Source organism: Bacillus rossius, chromosome 2 (assembly GCF_032445375.1).
Source record: "Bacillus rossius redtenbacheri isolate Brsri chromosome 2, Brsri_v3, whole genome shotgun sequence".
Taxonomy (NCBI): Eukaryota; Metazoa; Arthropoda; class Insecta; order Phasmatodea; family Bacillidae; genus Bacillus; species Bacillus rossius.
In genome coordinates, this window is record NC_086331.1 from 46,425,323 (window position 1) to 46,438,186 (window position 12,864).

At 44.9% G+C, this 12,864-nt stretch overlaps 1 protein-coding gene across 1 annotated transcript; it reads right to left on the reverse strand.

The window, feature by feature from the left end:
- Positions 1 to 12,251: 12,251 nt before the first annotated feature.
- LOC134528884 (circumsporozoite protein-like) lies at positions 12,252 to 12,864 on the reverse strand. Its single transcript, XM_063362550.1, has 3 exons — positions 12,618 to 12,864; positions 12,445 to 12,524; positions 12,252 to 12,359 (listed from the first exon to the last, which is right to left on the reverse strand). The coding sequence occupies exons 1-3, from the start codon at positions 12,862 to 12,864 to the stop codon at positions 12,252 to 12,254; spliced, it is 435 nt and encodes a 144-aa protein (XP_063218620.1).

Here is a 12,864-nt window from a genome sequence, read left to right on the forward strand (position 1 = left end):
TTTTTTTCGCTGTAATCCCAGCCCACCAATAACATGAAGGCCAGATTGCAGAAATATCTTTGTTAACAAAATAGCAATTAATGAAACAATGCTTGCTTATATATGTGTAGGCCTAGTCCATTCACTTACAATAAATTACATTTATGACAAGCCAGATATAATATCAGGCTTTATTAAATTTCCATTAATAGTTGTACTGAGCCGAAAATTAGTATTTTCTTGGCTCAGTTTTTCAATTTTTATTTATTAAGATATTTTTGCCTGCCCATAAGCTAGAGTACCTCATCAAAATTTATTTTCTCATCTATACCACCCAGGGCTATACATATTAAAACTTTACTAGTGGGTCTTAGAGAGTCTCAACATCTCAGCAGACACATGCAGACGCTTACACGCAGCGTAGGCTAGCCGAGTCAATTTTATCTCGCCTGCATGCAGGAACAGGCATGATAACTCTCCCAGCCTAATGTGCCTTCCACCTTGTTCTCACGCAGGGGACCTGCCTCGTCAGGCGAGCCTAGCTCGCTTTCCCAGGCTCGAGGCCCTGGCGAGCAAAGCGGATGTGCTGGTCTCGGCATAAAACAAGCACTTCCCCGCCACCCCTGGCCCTCTTAGGTTTTCTGCTACGCTTCCAGGAACCATTACCGAGGCATGGACCATGCCCCTTCCCTCGTCAACCCCTCCTCTCCTTTAGGAACAAGCCACGCATATGCTTGCGCTCCACGCACGAGGCTTGTGCGCGATCTCTCGAGCACTTCCGAAACTAAACCACTAATGTCAGTTTTTCCCGCCAGGAAGCACCACTATCCAATCCCCCTTTGCCTTAGACGGCATACAGCAACACCACTGCTCGGTGCGCTATCTCATGGCGCCCGTGCCAACTAAAGATGGCGCAGCAATACAGAGTTTTAGATTTTTTTGTGGCACTATGACGCTCACAAGCCCTGACCAATCCCAAGGCACATTTCCTCCCATGGCCCACTTAGCTCCACCCACTCTGTTTCTCTCTACCCCCTCCCCACTTTTCGGTTTTGAGCCCATGCAGGAACTAAGGGACTCTCTCAAGTAAAAAGAGTCGTTAATCAACTGTGGTACAGAGAGCATCCTACATCTGCCGCGCTACTTCTACCGCGACCGCGTCTCTCCTTATGAGAAGTCGGACATTAAAGATTATAGGATGAATTCGCGACGACCAGGGGAAAACCCCCTTACAATTTTAAAGTTTAGATTTACTTCATATTAGTGTTAGTGATTTTCTGGTGAATTAAGTGCGTGCAACCACGCTAGTGGACGTCTACCATCACATGGATAGATAGTAACACCGACCTACCCCACAATTTGGTGAGTAGAGATTTTAGTGCCCTTTTGATTTTGAATCCCGGCAGCTGCGAATTTTTTTTTTTCGTACTTGTAAAAATAAATACGGCGCATGCAACATTTCAAAAGTAATAAATATATTTAAATTAATGAATGCAAATAAAAGTAAATTTATTAATTAAATTTTAGATTTCATTTCACTCCTTTGTATCTATACAAAATAGTGATAATTATAAAATTGATACAAATTTATTCATAAAAGTATGCAGAGGTAGATATTATCATACAAAAGATAGAAAATTAAAAAAAAATTCTTCCTCAAAGAATATAATATTTTTAATGCTTAAATGGTTTGGGTGCAAAAACCTATTACGGCTCAGTCTTGAGCCCTTTGTGGCTGAGAACTTTCCCGCTGGCCAAAACCACTTAATAACACTGTGCGAACTTTTGTTTTCACAGTGGGGTTTTCCATCCCCAGTGATGGGTAGACAACCACATCCACCCACACTGAGTTCCTGATTTCGGCCATCTAAATTCCACGCATCGTGCTGTCAACTTTAGTCCACTAACCGCCCCGTCACGCCGTTCGGATGTCAGCACTACGCATGCAGCTAAGTCTATGTTTGGAAGACACAATGTAATAAATCTTAAAGTTTTAAATTCTCTACGAACAATTTGCGAACTGTTCAACTACCATTTAAAGAAAAAGGTATACAATATAGTAATGAAAAAACTTGTCAATCCAAAATAATGGAAAGTTGTTTATTTTTGATTTTATTACTCTGAAACCTTGTATGTGCAACTTGCTTTAAAATAAATGTAATCTGTAAATTAATTATCAATTATCCGCGGCCGACCTGCGTGAAGTATAATTAAATTATATTATAATTTAATGTACTAAATTTTGAGTTTACTAAACCTGTGAATTTTGATAAAAATATTTAATGTCATTAGTTTGTAAGTCATTGAAGTGGTGACCAAAAGTATTAACTTCCACACTATGATAAATCTGGCTTGTCAATAAAATAAGTTAACTATTAAAATTATCTAGAAGTAACCAGATTTCAGTGTTTTATTTATATTTTTATATATTACGATCCACCTTAACACCCACCAACCTTTTGGGGTGTTAACACTAAATTCTTTGTTTTTTACCTGTGTTCCACCTCTGTTCACTGTTCATATGTCTTCTTGATGCATGCCATAGACCGTACTTTTCTAGGCATTTTTGTTTTGAAGTACCTACTAAATCTACAGGGACACAGGTTTATTACAGTACGTAGGCCTGCAACATACGATGTAAGTACAACAGAGTGCAGAAAATAATAAAAATAATTACTTATCCAGCAGAATTGTAAATTATTTAAAAAATTAAACACTTCAATATTTATATAAAAAAAATACAACATAATTAATTTATGTGTTGTGCACAGTAAATAAACATACATTACCCTTAACTACATACAGTGCCAAGTGGCGGGAGACAGGGACGTGTCCGTAGAGGTGATCCTTGGGCTGTTTAGGCCACCCAAGATGCCTTACACTACAAATTATACACTCTGCTACGTGAAGTGTGGTTTTTATTATATATCAACCTTTACATGGTGCTATCCATCCCCTGGCCGCGACTGTTAGGGGCTAGTGAGCTCTGCGCGTGTACGGCTGTTCAGTGATGACCCCTCTTATAATGATGAGAGGGGGAGTTTGAAGAGAACAGTACGTGGCGAACGTTGATGCTGTTATGGCGCTAGGCGCGCGACGGCTGCTAAGACCTGCGTGGTTATGCATGGCCAGTGGTGTTGTAACTCACGTTCTAGATGAGGTTGCGGAATTCGCGCGAAGGTGGCCTCTCAACGTTGCGCGAAGACGACCAGCCTCTCCGAGCTCCTGGTGGATACTACTTACCTCGTGTAGCACGGCGCTACAGCAGGCCTGCTAATTGCGCGCCAGAAGCATAGCGCGCGGGGAACAGACGCGGCCAAGTTTAAGACATATTCGCACATTGAACAATTGCATTTATAAATAAAAACGGTTTATGAATTATACTTTACATAGTTTATGTCTGTGTGATCAAACATGTGCCCTTGAATGCTATAGTTCGGCTAAAGCACATTGCCATACCCGGCTGAGTGCTTCCGCCGAGGTGGCCGGTAGTGGTGCTAGCTGCGGGTCGTTCGGTGCACTCACACTCATTGCACCATGTTGCACGCGCGGGCGTGTTCGTTGCACATGTCTTTGAGAGGCGTCGGAGAGGCATTGCGCCCTGTGCGACTAAGGGCCGGTTTCACCAAGCAGGTTTAATTTTGTTACAAAACGAGATTTACAAAACTAGATGAAGTATAATCGTAAGTTTAATTTCGACGTGTGTTTCACCATCGTTACACAAGTTTAAATTAATCGAGATTTCTAAAACTCGATATATAAATGACTTCCACTTAAAAACACCCATTACCTAGCGAATATACCCGAATATCTGTCGGAGATACCCGAATATGTATTTTTTTTCCTCTTGTAGATGCAGCTTTTGGCCGAGCGTAATTTATGGTGGCCGCATCAACCTAAAAAAAAAAAAACTATTTTTTTTTAAGTTAGTAATACCGTGGAAATTGTCATATCGCATATAAACATGATTGGCAATGGTGCAGTTTCAGCTGTAATTAAAGAAAAGCGACAAAGAAGTCGAAATCTTTCGCCACATGAGAAGACAGTTTTGTTAGATCAGTCTATGTGCAGACTGTTTCGACAGACGGAAATGGGTTCTGAAGTCCACTTCATCATAGCTTTCAAAATAATTACTCCTTTCGCGAGTTGTACGAGGTCGACGCAAGGGAATAAAATCATCTCCATCCGAATCTTCTTCAAATATAACATTGTAAGCTGCTCGAGCCATTTGTTTACATACGTTAAGCGAGATTAGCTGCGCAAACTGGATGAACTTGGCCAGTTAATATAAAATCTCGCTTTACTCTGGAAAATCGAGATTACGCATGTGGTGAAACGCAGAATCGACTAAACGAGTTTATATTGAAACTAATCGAGATTAATTTGCTTAAACTAAGTTGGTGAAACCGGCCCTAAGAGGCGCACTATCGGCTGGTGTCAATAGGTTATGAAATATATTTAATTAAGTATATTATAAAAGCCCTAAGGTGATAACTAAATAAAATAAATTGGTTTAAGCAAATGCTATTAAAACCAAAATATTTAGGATCCTATAAGCCTATATTTGTGTGATTTTTAACTAAAGATAACATAAAAAGACTAACCCATACATTAGCATTCATGTTCTACATTCAACGACCATATAGCGGCATAGCTACAGTAAGTCGATGCTTTAGCAATTTTATTAAATTGCGTATATCCTGTTAAAGCATCACATCTATTAAAAATCAGACTGAAAACAGCGCACATATAAATATGGCACGGGAATGTTTGAGCATAATAAGCCTACACAAAACAAAAAAAGACATTCTATAATATTCTTATCTTTTAACCTACAGCTTTACACATTTCGAAGATGCATAAAAGATGGTTTTTATAATTGCTTAAGTGCGAAAGTAAAAACAAAAAATAGTAAACTAACATGAAATAAATAATGTTCAAAATTACAATGTATTCACCACATATAAAAATCCAAGTACCAAAATACTGCGCCAAAACAAAAAATAACACACAAAGACATCAAAGATTTCTAAACTTCAGTGACAAAAAGCATGATGGAAAGTTTCAATATAATGTCACAGATACATTTCAGAATCAACCACAATGTAATATTGCCAAACGAATCTTGCTGAAATATTACTGAAACTTCGTTTATAGACATGAGTACTATGTGTTCAATGAAATGTTTATGAAATATTCCAGAAACATGACAGTTGAAATGTAATCTATTCGAAACATAGTAATGTTACTGCAATATCACAAACATTGACGTCCCTCGGCCTATGGTCCCTAATTTCCTGTTTGCTAAAATGTCCTGTTTTGCCCATGTAGCTCTCGTCGGTGAGGAAGTTATTTCAGGCCAACGTGGCCGGGACCGGAAAATACGGGACCTGGAGGGAACGTTGCGCAGGTAGGAGGAACGGTAGGTAGTTCCAAGGATAATGCGATGATGTCCGTTTTCACGAGCCCCTTTTTATTCCGTAAAGAAATCCTGCCGCAGCCTGGCTGGCACGTCGCGGAACGAGTGTCCTCCCCGCCGTGACCCGAACTCCCGGAAATAAGTCTCGTCTTCAAGATGCGACCCGAAACGACAGAGAAGGTAACCCCGTAGCTAATTGTACCGGTTACGAAAGCTCCGTATTGATACACAGCGCGTACGCGGCCCGTCACGTAAGCGGAAGAGGTCCAGTAAATACACGTACTGACCTAGAGGGTTTGGCGGTTCGAAGAGGCCATTACACGGCCTATGACGTATGCAACTAAATTTCCGAAAAGTTACGTAAAACTGAGAAAAGTCCAGCGGTATAACGAATGCTGATGAAGAGCAGCTCGGCTGCAGAGGCAGTCCCGTGACGTTATCACTGACTGCGAACTCAGAGCTAAGAAAATTTGTCTCCCGAGCGGAGCGCACGTCTACTCGCTCTCGCGTCTGGTTCGCCACTGCCCTCCTCCGCCCGCTAGCGGGCCGAGGCCCGCGGGCGGCGTAGGAGGGGAGGGGAAATCGGCCGGTGTGGGAGAAGCCCGCCTCGCGGTGCGCCACGCTGCAGCTACATGGCTGACATAACACTTGAATGAATTAAAGAATTAATACAACGACATAAAAGTTGTTAGTTAATAAAAGCAACACAAATGACTCAATTAATAAATTTCAGAATAAAGACGAAGTATTTACATATAATTCACATACACTAATCCAGACGTAAGCATTATATATATATATATATTTGCGGAGGCTCGTGGTTATTTAAATGTATTTACAAAACATAACTATATACAACATCCTGACATCCGCTGACGTACCAGGGCGCACGCGGGTGCGTCCCTGCTCGTAGCACTTCACAGTCGGTGCACAGGGGGGGAAACATATCTCCCTTAGGCCCACGTCGGCGGACAGGTACGGCCTCTGCATCAAGGAGGGTACGACGACTGTCGTCAACATGTTACTGAAACATTGTGTGCTGTATGGGGTAGAATTGAGTGGATATGATCTGTGGGGTGAATAGGAACAAATCTTGCATTTTTTATATTTTGGTGTATAAATATGACATAATAACAGATACAAATTTTGTTCTATGGACTTTGTTTGGAAAACACCCTATGATTGCAGAATGTATATTTTTTAATTTGGTTATCCTGGTAAGCAATTTCTCACTGGTCGACGAGTTAACTGTTGTTAGTGTTGTGATAATTTGAGGTAAAAAAACTTTGTATGGATCTGATAGAATATGAAGTGAAAATTGCCAAAAAGTCATCATTTTTAATTCAGTTTTTTTGTACTCTACAGTGTAAAAGCAGTAGGTAATGACTGTGGCTTTAAACATATTTTAAACTTTTGTTGTGATTGTTTTTTTTGGTGTGATATTTCTCAGGGTTGTGGGTGAATAGGAATATGCCTAGACATTATAAATTTGACCCAAGTGGAAAAACATATAAGAAAACAGATAAAGAAACATTAGCAAAAGCAAAAATGGACATATTTGTTAATGGATTGACCTACAGGCAAGTGTCCAACAAATATAATATTTCCACAACTGTGTTGCATAGACACATGAAAAAAGGTGCTTCTGTTAAATCACATGGAGGTCAACCTGTGTTATCAAATCAAGAAGTAGAAATGATTGTTGACAGACTTTTAAAGTGCTCAGAATGGGAGTATCCTCTGGACCAATACGATCTCAGAGCATTGGTAAAGAACTACCTTGACAAATGTGGGAAGACTGTGAAAAGGTACAAGAACAATTTTCCTGGAAGAGAATTTGCTCTTGGGTTTCTACAATGCCATGCCAAGCAGTTGTCTTCAAGTCTGTGCCAAAACATTAAACAAGCCAGTGCCTCAGTGTCACCAGCCATCATCAATTCCTACTTTGACAACATATAGAAAAAATTGGAGGGTGTTCCTCTTACAAGAAAAATGGGTGCGTGTACTTAGGTACGCGCATGAGAAGTTAAACTTCTTTGGGATCATTAAAAAATAGTTTTTAATTGCATGCAAAAATAGTGCGTGAAGTCCCTCTGAGCAGAAGAAGTGAAACTTCGTAATGTGGAAATGAAAATAGGAAGGGGTAGAAATTGGTTTTTAGTGACAGCATATTGTATCAAATTAAACTAAAAAAATAAAGGAAATAATTTTGTAACGATTCATAGATTGATTTTCAGAGAGAGAGAGAGAGAGAGAGAGACCTATTGAATGTCTATAAAACTACCTTTTTTATGAGAGCAGATTTCCATGAAATAAATCATGAAATCTTTGAACGATAAAAGCTGTTTATTTAATTAAGTGGACGGGTTCGCCCCAAGGAAAAAATTGACGCGGCGAGACCTCGTGGACATACAGAAATGACACACACTCACTATTTATGTGTCTATGAAACATGATTTATTTTCTGCAATTTAAATTGTAATATACAAAAAGGGTATTGAAAATTGAAACAAATAGGTATGGTGACACTACAAACTGTCAGGATCTTTACTTTTTCCGCATTTGAAGTATAACTTCAAAAATATTGTAAACTATTACGAGAGCAATCTGTCGGATGATCCTGGCCGAACAAAGGTGTTTGTGAAATGAGGCTGCAAATATCCTGATAGAGTTCTAAATCATTCAAGTCATCAACTTCTATTATGTTTTCAGCATCTTAAAATGGTTCACTTTAGCCATGCTATGTTGTTTACAAATCAGTTCATTTGTACAACTCTTGGATGTAAGGCGGTAGAAAAAAGGTGAGATACAATCGGACGAAAACTAGCTGGTTAGATGCAGACTGTTTTGATGATTGGATAAACACAGTAGCTTTACCATATTTCAGAAAGTTGGAAGGGCCTAAAGTGCTGATAGGGGATACTCAATCATCCCATTTATCACTTGAGTCAATTCTCCTGTGTAGTGCCTAGAACATAAGATTTATTTTCCTTCCTAAGAGTTCTACACATATCACACAGCCCCTCGATGTGGCATGCTTCGCTCCCCTGAAACAGGCATGGAGAAATATTTTATTTTCTTGGGGGAAGGGACCAGGGAGAAGTGAAACAACCATAAGAAAGAATGTATTTCCTAGATTGTTATCCCAGCTTTTGGGTGCCATTGAAGTCAATGCCAAAGAGACCATTCCATCTGGGTTTCGCAAGAGTCGAATAGTCCTCATCAACCTAAGAGAAGTCTTGAAACAACTGCCTCAAAATTATGATGCTGGGACTGGTAGCATCCCAGCATTGGATGACTCAATTTTGAATCTTTTTCAGAAAATTAGGTATGGAAATTCAGTTGGAAGTTCTATCTCTGCCGAAACTGCAAAGAGACGAAAAAGACTTAATGCGGAGGCTGTTTAAAGTGTGGCTCTTGAGAGTGAAGACTCCAACATTCTTGAAGATTCATCAGATGAACCAGATACACATGCATCCAGCAGTGGTGATGCGAATTAGGAAAAATGAATGTCATAATACTGACCTGAATGTGCCACTTTTAGTAGACGGCATTAATGTTAGTGACTGGTTGGTGGTGACTTTTCCTTATATGAAGGGATCTGCGAGTTCATCTAAATCCTTTTCTCCAGTTTACATTGGGAGAGTTATATCCATTGAAGGGAACATAATGACTGGGAAATTTCTGTGTGCAAGGTCAATGCGAGAAAAAAATGGATTTGTGTTGACGCTGCCGTCGGTGCTCCCTCTGAGAGCACAGGCCGTTATGTGTCCTCAACACCTGAATTAGGGCCAGTGCTATGAACACACCCGCATGTGCAACATAGTGTAGGGGGGCGCAGTGCCTCGAACGGCGTGATGTAAGTCATGGCCGGCTGTGTATACGAAGCGCCCGGCCGGGTGTGGCAATGCGCAAAAGGGGATTCAGTGAATATGCTATTTAAATTACAAACATTAACTAAAACTTTTAATATGTCAAATATTATTTAATAATTAGTTAATGCTATTGTAAACGCTTTCCGTTCACAAAACTGGCCGGCATCATCTTCCCGCGCTCCGTAGCTTCCCGCGAAATTTATTCCCCTCCCTGGCCGGGTTTCCAGGGAGAGACGTCAGTAGTCTTCCAGCACTGACCAGGGCCGGCCGCTCCGCGCACGTGGAGCCTTCACTTCTCGCACCAGAAACAGCATGTAGCTTCAATAGGTAATATTTGCAAATCCGTTTTCATCTGCTCCACGGCCGGCCCTAATTCGGCCGTATGACGTGTCGTACGGTCCGTCAGTAAAAATGTGTGACTCGACTACAAGTCGTTTTCGTGTGCTACTTAATTAATAGTGTTTTTGGCCAGCCCGCCGAGGTGCCTGCACTTCACGCCTTAATCGCTCCATCCGGAGAAATTGAACTTTGCCCACGCGGGGCGGCATTGCGCCTAAAGCAAACTCAGACTTCATAACTCATCGACTCCTGGGACGTGCCGCGGTCGCAGGTGAGTTACCATGTCAGGTACCACCGCCCCCGTACCCAGCTTAACGTGGCCCATGCCACCACGAGGACGAACCCTCGTTTATCATGCAATTTCTCTGAACGGGAGAGACCAGTGTCATCCTGAGCTCCGGGACATTCTTATAGTAAACTTTATTACCGGATTTTAGTTTTAGTGTTAGTTTTCGCCATCAGCCATGTGTAAGCGTCAATTTCAGTGTTTTGTCTAATTCCTTAATCAGTAACTAGTGAATTATCTTTGTAATTCACTGTCCGGGCTACCACTGCCTAGCAACTAAATTCGCCACGTGCCTTAATCGTCGTCTCCGTCACTCCCAGGATAGCCTGCGTCCCTCGGTGTGGTTGTCTTCCGGAATTCCGCCAGACACTTATCAGTACCGCCAATCGAGGGCCGGGTGAGCGGAGATGAGTAGGTAGATGATGATACAGCCAGTCACATGAAGATGTACTGTACATGGTGAAGTACTGTATCGTGTGACGCAGCAATAAAACCAGTTACGTTTGTGTGTGTTTTTCAATAGCTATGGCATCCTGGGTGGCCAAAACAGCCAGGAGGGCACTTTGTAGACGCGTCCCTGCCTGCAGTCACGAGGCAAAGAACCCCGCCCTCGAGTAAAAATTCCCTTTAACATAATTTAAATATAATAATTTTAAGACAGGCAGCAGGGACGACATCAAATTGTCGCCCAACTTGTGTAGCTAAAATCTCAACGGACTCTTTCGACAAACAAACCACCGAAAACCAAACCAGAAATTAGCAGACAAAGGGCTCGTGTAGGAACCAGTGCAACAGCGCGCAACGTGGCAACACCGCGCGATGGAGTGGCGCCACGCCAGCAAGATTAGTCGGGCCGAGACCAGACAACCCCCCTCCACCTCTCTCCACCACCACTCTTCACCCTCTCCCTACCCCTGCTCTTCACCCCCACTCTTCACCCATACTCTTCACCCCCACTCTTCACCCTCTCCCCAACCCCGCTCTACACCCCTGCTCTTCACCCTCTCCCCACCAACGCTCTCCACCCCCGCTCTCCACCACTGCTCCACCCCCACATCAGCTGTCAACAAACACGTCACGCAGCCACACCGCCAAGGGCTCCCATGAGGCAGGAAGCGAGCGAGCGAGCATGACAATGAGCTCTGTTGGTGAGGGGAGGTGACCCCCCTACCTGTTCGTGCCCTGCCATCGATGCCCCCACCCGCCACTCGGGTCGGACAGCCGCGAGCCAAGCACAGTGGAGTAACAAGGTCATAAGTCACAACGAGTCTCTGAAGATGAACGACTTCCAGAAGGCCTATGAGGCATGGTCAAGCGAGGGCTACCCATGCCCAGGGTACAACTGGGAGTACGAAGAACAGGACGAGTGGGAGGATGACGACACCGCAGCGTACACAGAGGGGCCGGAAGTAAACTGGACACAGCTACGACTGTACCACATGAGACAGCACACATCGCTGCTGCCACACGCGACCAACCACCTAGCCGCTGTCACAGCCATGATGCCACCCGCGTCACGAACAACCGAGACGTCCATCCGCAACTCGTAGCCGCCCCCTATGCCATCGCCACCCCCAGTAGATGAAGCCGCTGACGGAATATGGTGTCCAATCACTGACAAGTTAGAGACGCAGTCTTGGACCGGCGATCCGCCACGGACGCAGACGCCGCCACAGCCAACCACTGTCAGCCAGTCATTTGTCACCCTCGGCATGACGCCGCCCCCGCCATATGGGGTGGAGACGACATCACCACAGGAGGACGAAGCCACGCCCGTCCAGCCCCTGTGGTACAATTGGCACGCGGGGATCGGGTGGACACATCAGGCCGACGCAGACATGCCGCCTCCAATGCTGCCCCCTGTTGCTGCTCAGGTGCCAATCGAGCCAACAGATACCAACAACAACACAGAGCTGCACAGCAAAGGGAGCGGATATGTGAACTAGGCGGAGCTGATGCGCTCCAACGACACACCACCTACACCGCCACCAGAACTGCCGACTCCGCCTCCGATGCCGCCCCCGCCATATGGGGTGGAGACATCGCAGTAGACGGAGGAAGCCATACCCGTCCAACCCCTGTGGAAAAATTGGCTCACTGGGACCGGGTGGACCCGTCAGGCCGACACCGACTAGCCGCCTCCGACACCGCCCCTGTTGTCACCGCACAAGTGGCAATCGAGCCAACAGGACAGCCAAAGGGAGGTGCAGCCTGGCAGGCAGCCAGGTCGCGCATCACACGCAGCGCCACAGCGAATTCAACACACAACCTCCGGCACCACAGATGCCGCCGCCTCCAGCCACTGAGAGAGCGACTGGCGCGGCCGCGTGTCTCAAAACAACCACATCGCGACCTAGTCCGGCAGACCACCAGGTGGCGGATCACATGCAGTGCCACTGCAGATCCTGAACACCACCTCCGGCACCACCGACAATACCACACCCAGCCACTGGGAGAGCGACTGGCGTGGCCGCGCATCTCAAAACAGCCACATCGCGACCTTGTCTGGCAGACCACCAGGTTGCCGATGCCATGCCACAAGGCACCGAGGCCGACTTGACATCCACGCCGCCGCCGCCAACTGTCGTGAGGTTCACGGGGGTTGATGCGGTGCAAACTGGCCGTGCTGCCACACGCGCCACTGAAGGCGCCACACCACCGCACAACGCTGAGGGTAGGCCACTCCCGCCGGCCACACATGCCACTGAAAGCGCCACACCACAGCCCACCACTGAGGGTGCGCCACAACTGCCCACCACACGTGCTGCTGAAGGCACCACGACGCCGCCGCCCGCCACGCGTGCCACTTTGGATGTGCCGCCGCCTGCTGCTGGAGGCGCCGCTACGCCGCCTCCGCCCGCCACCTTGGGTGCGCCGCCGCCGCCCGCCACGTGCACCACTTTGGATGCGCCGCCGCCTGCCGCTGAAGGCGCCACGTAGCCACAGCCGCCCACCTTGGTCGCCAT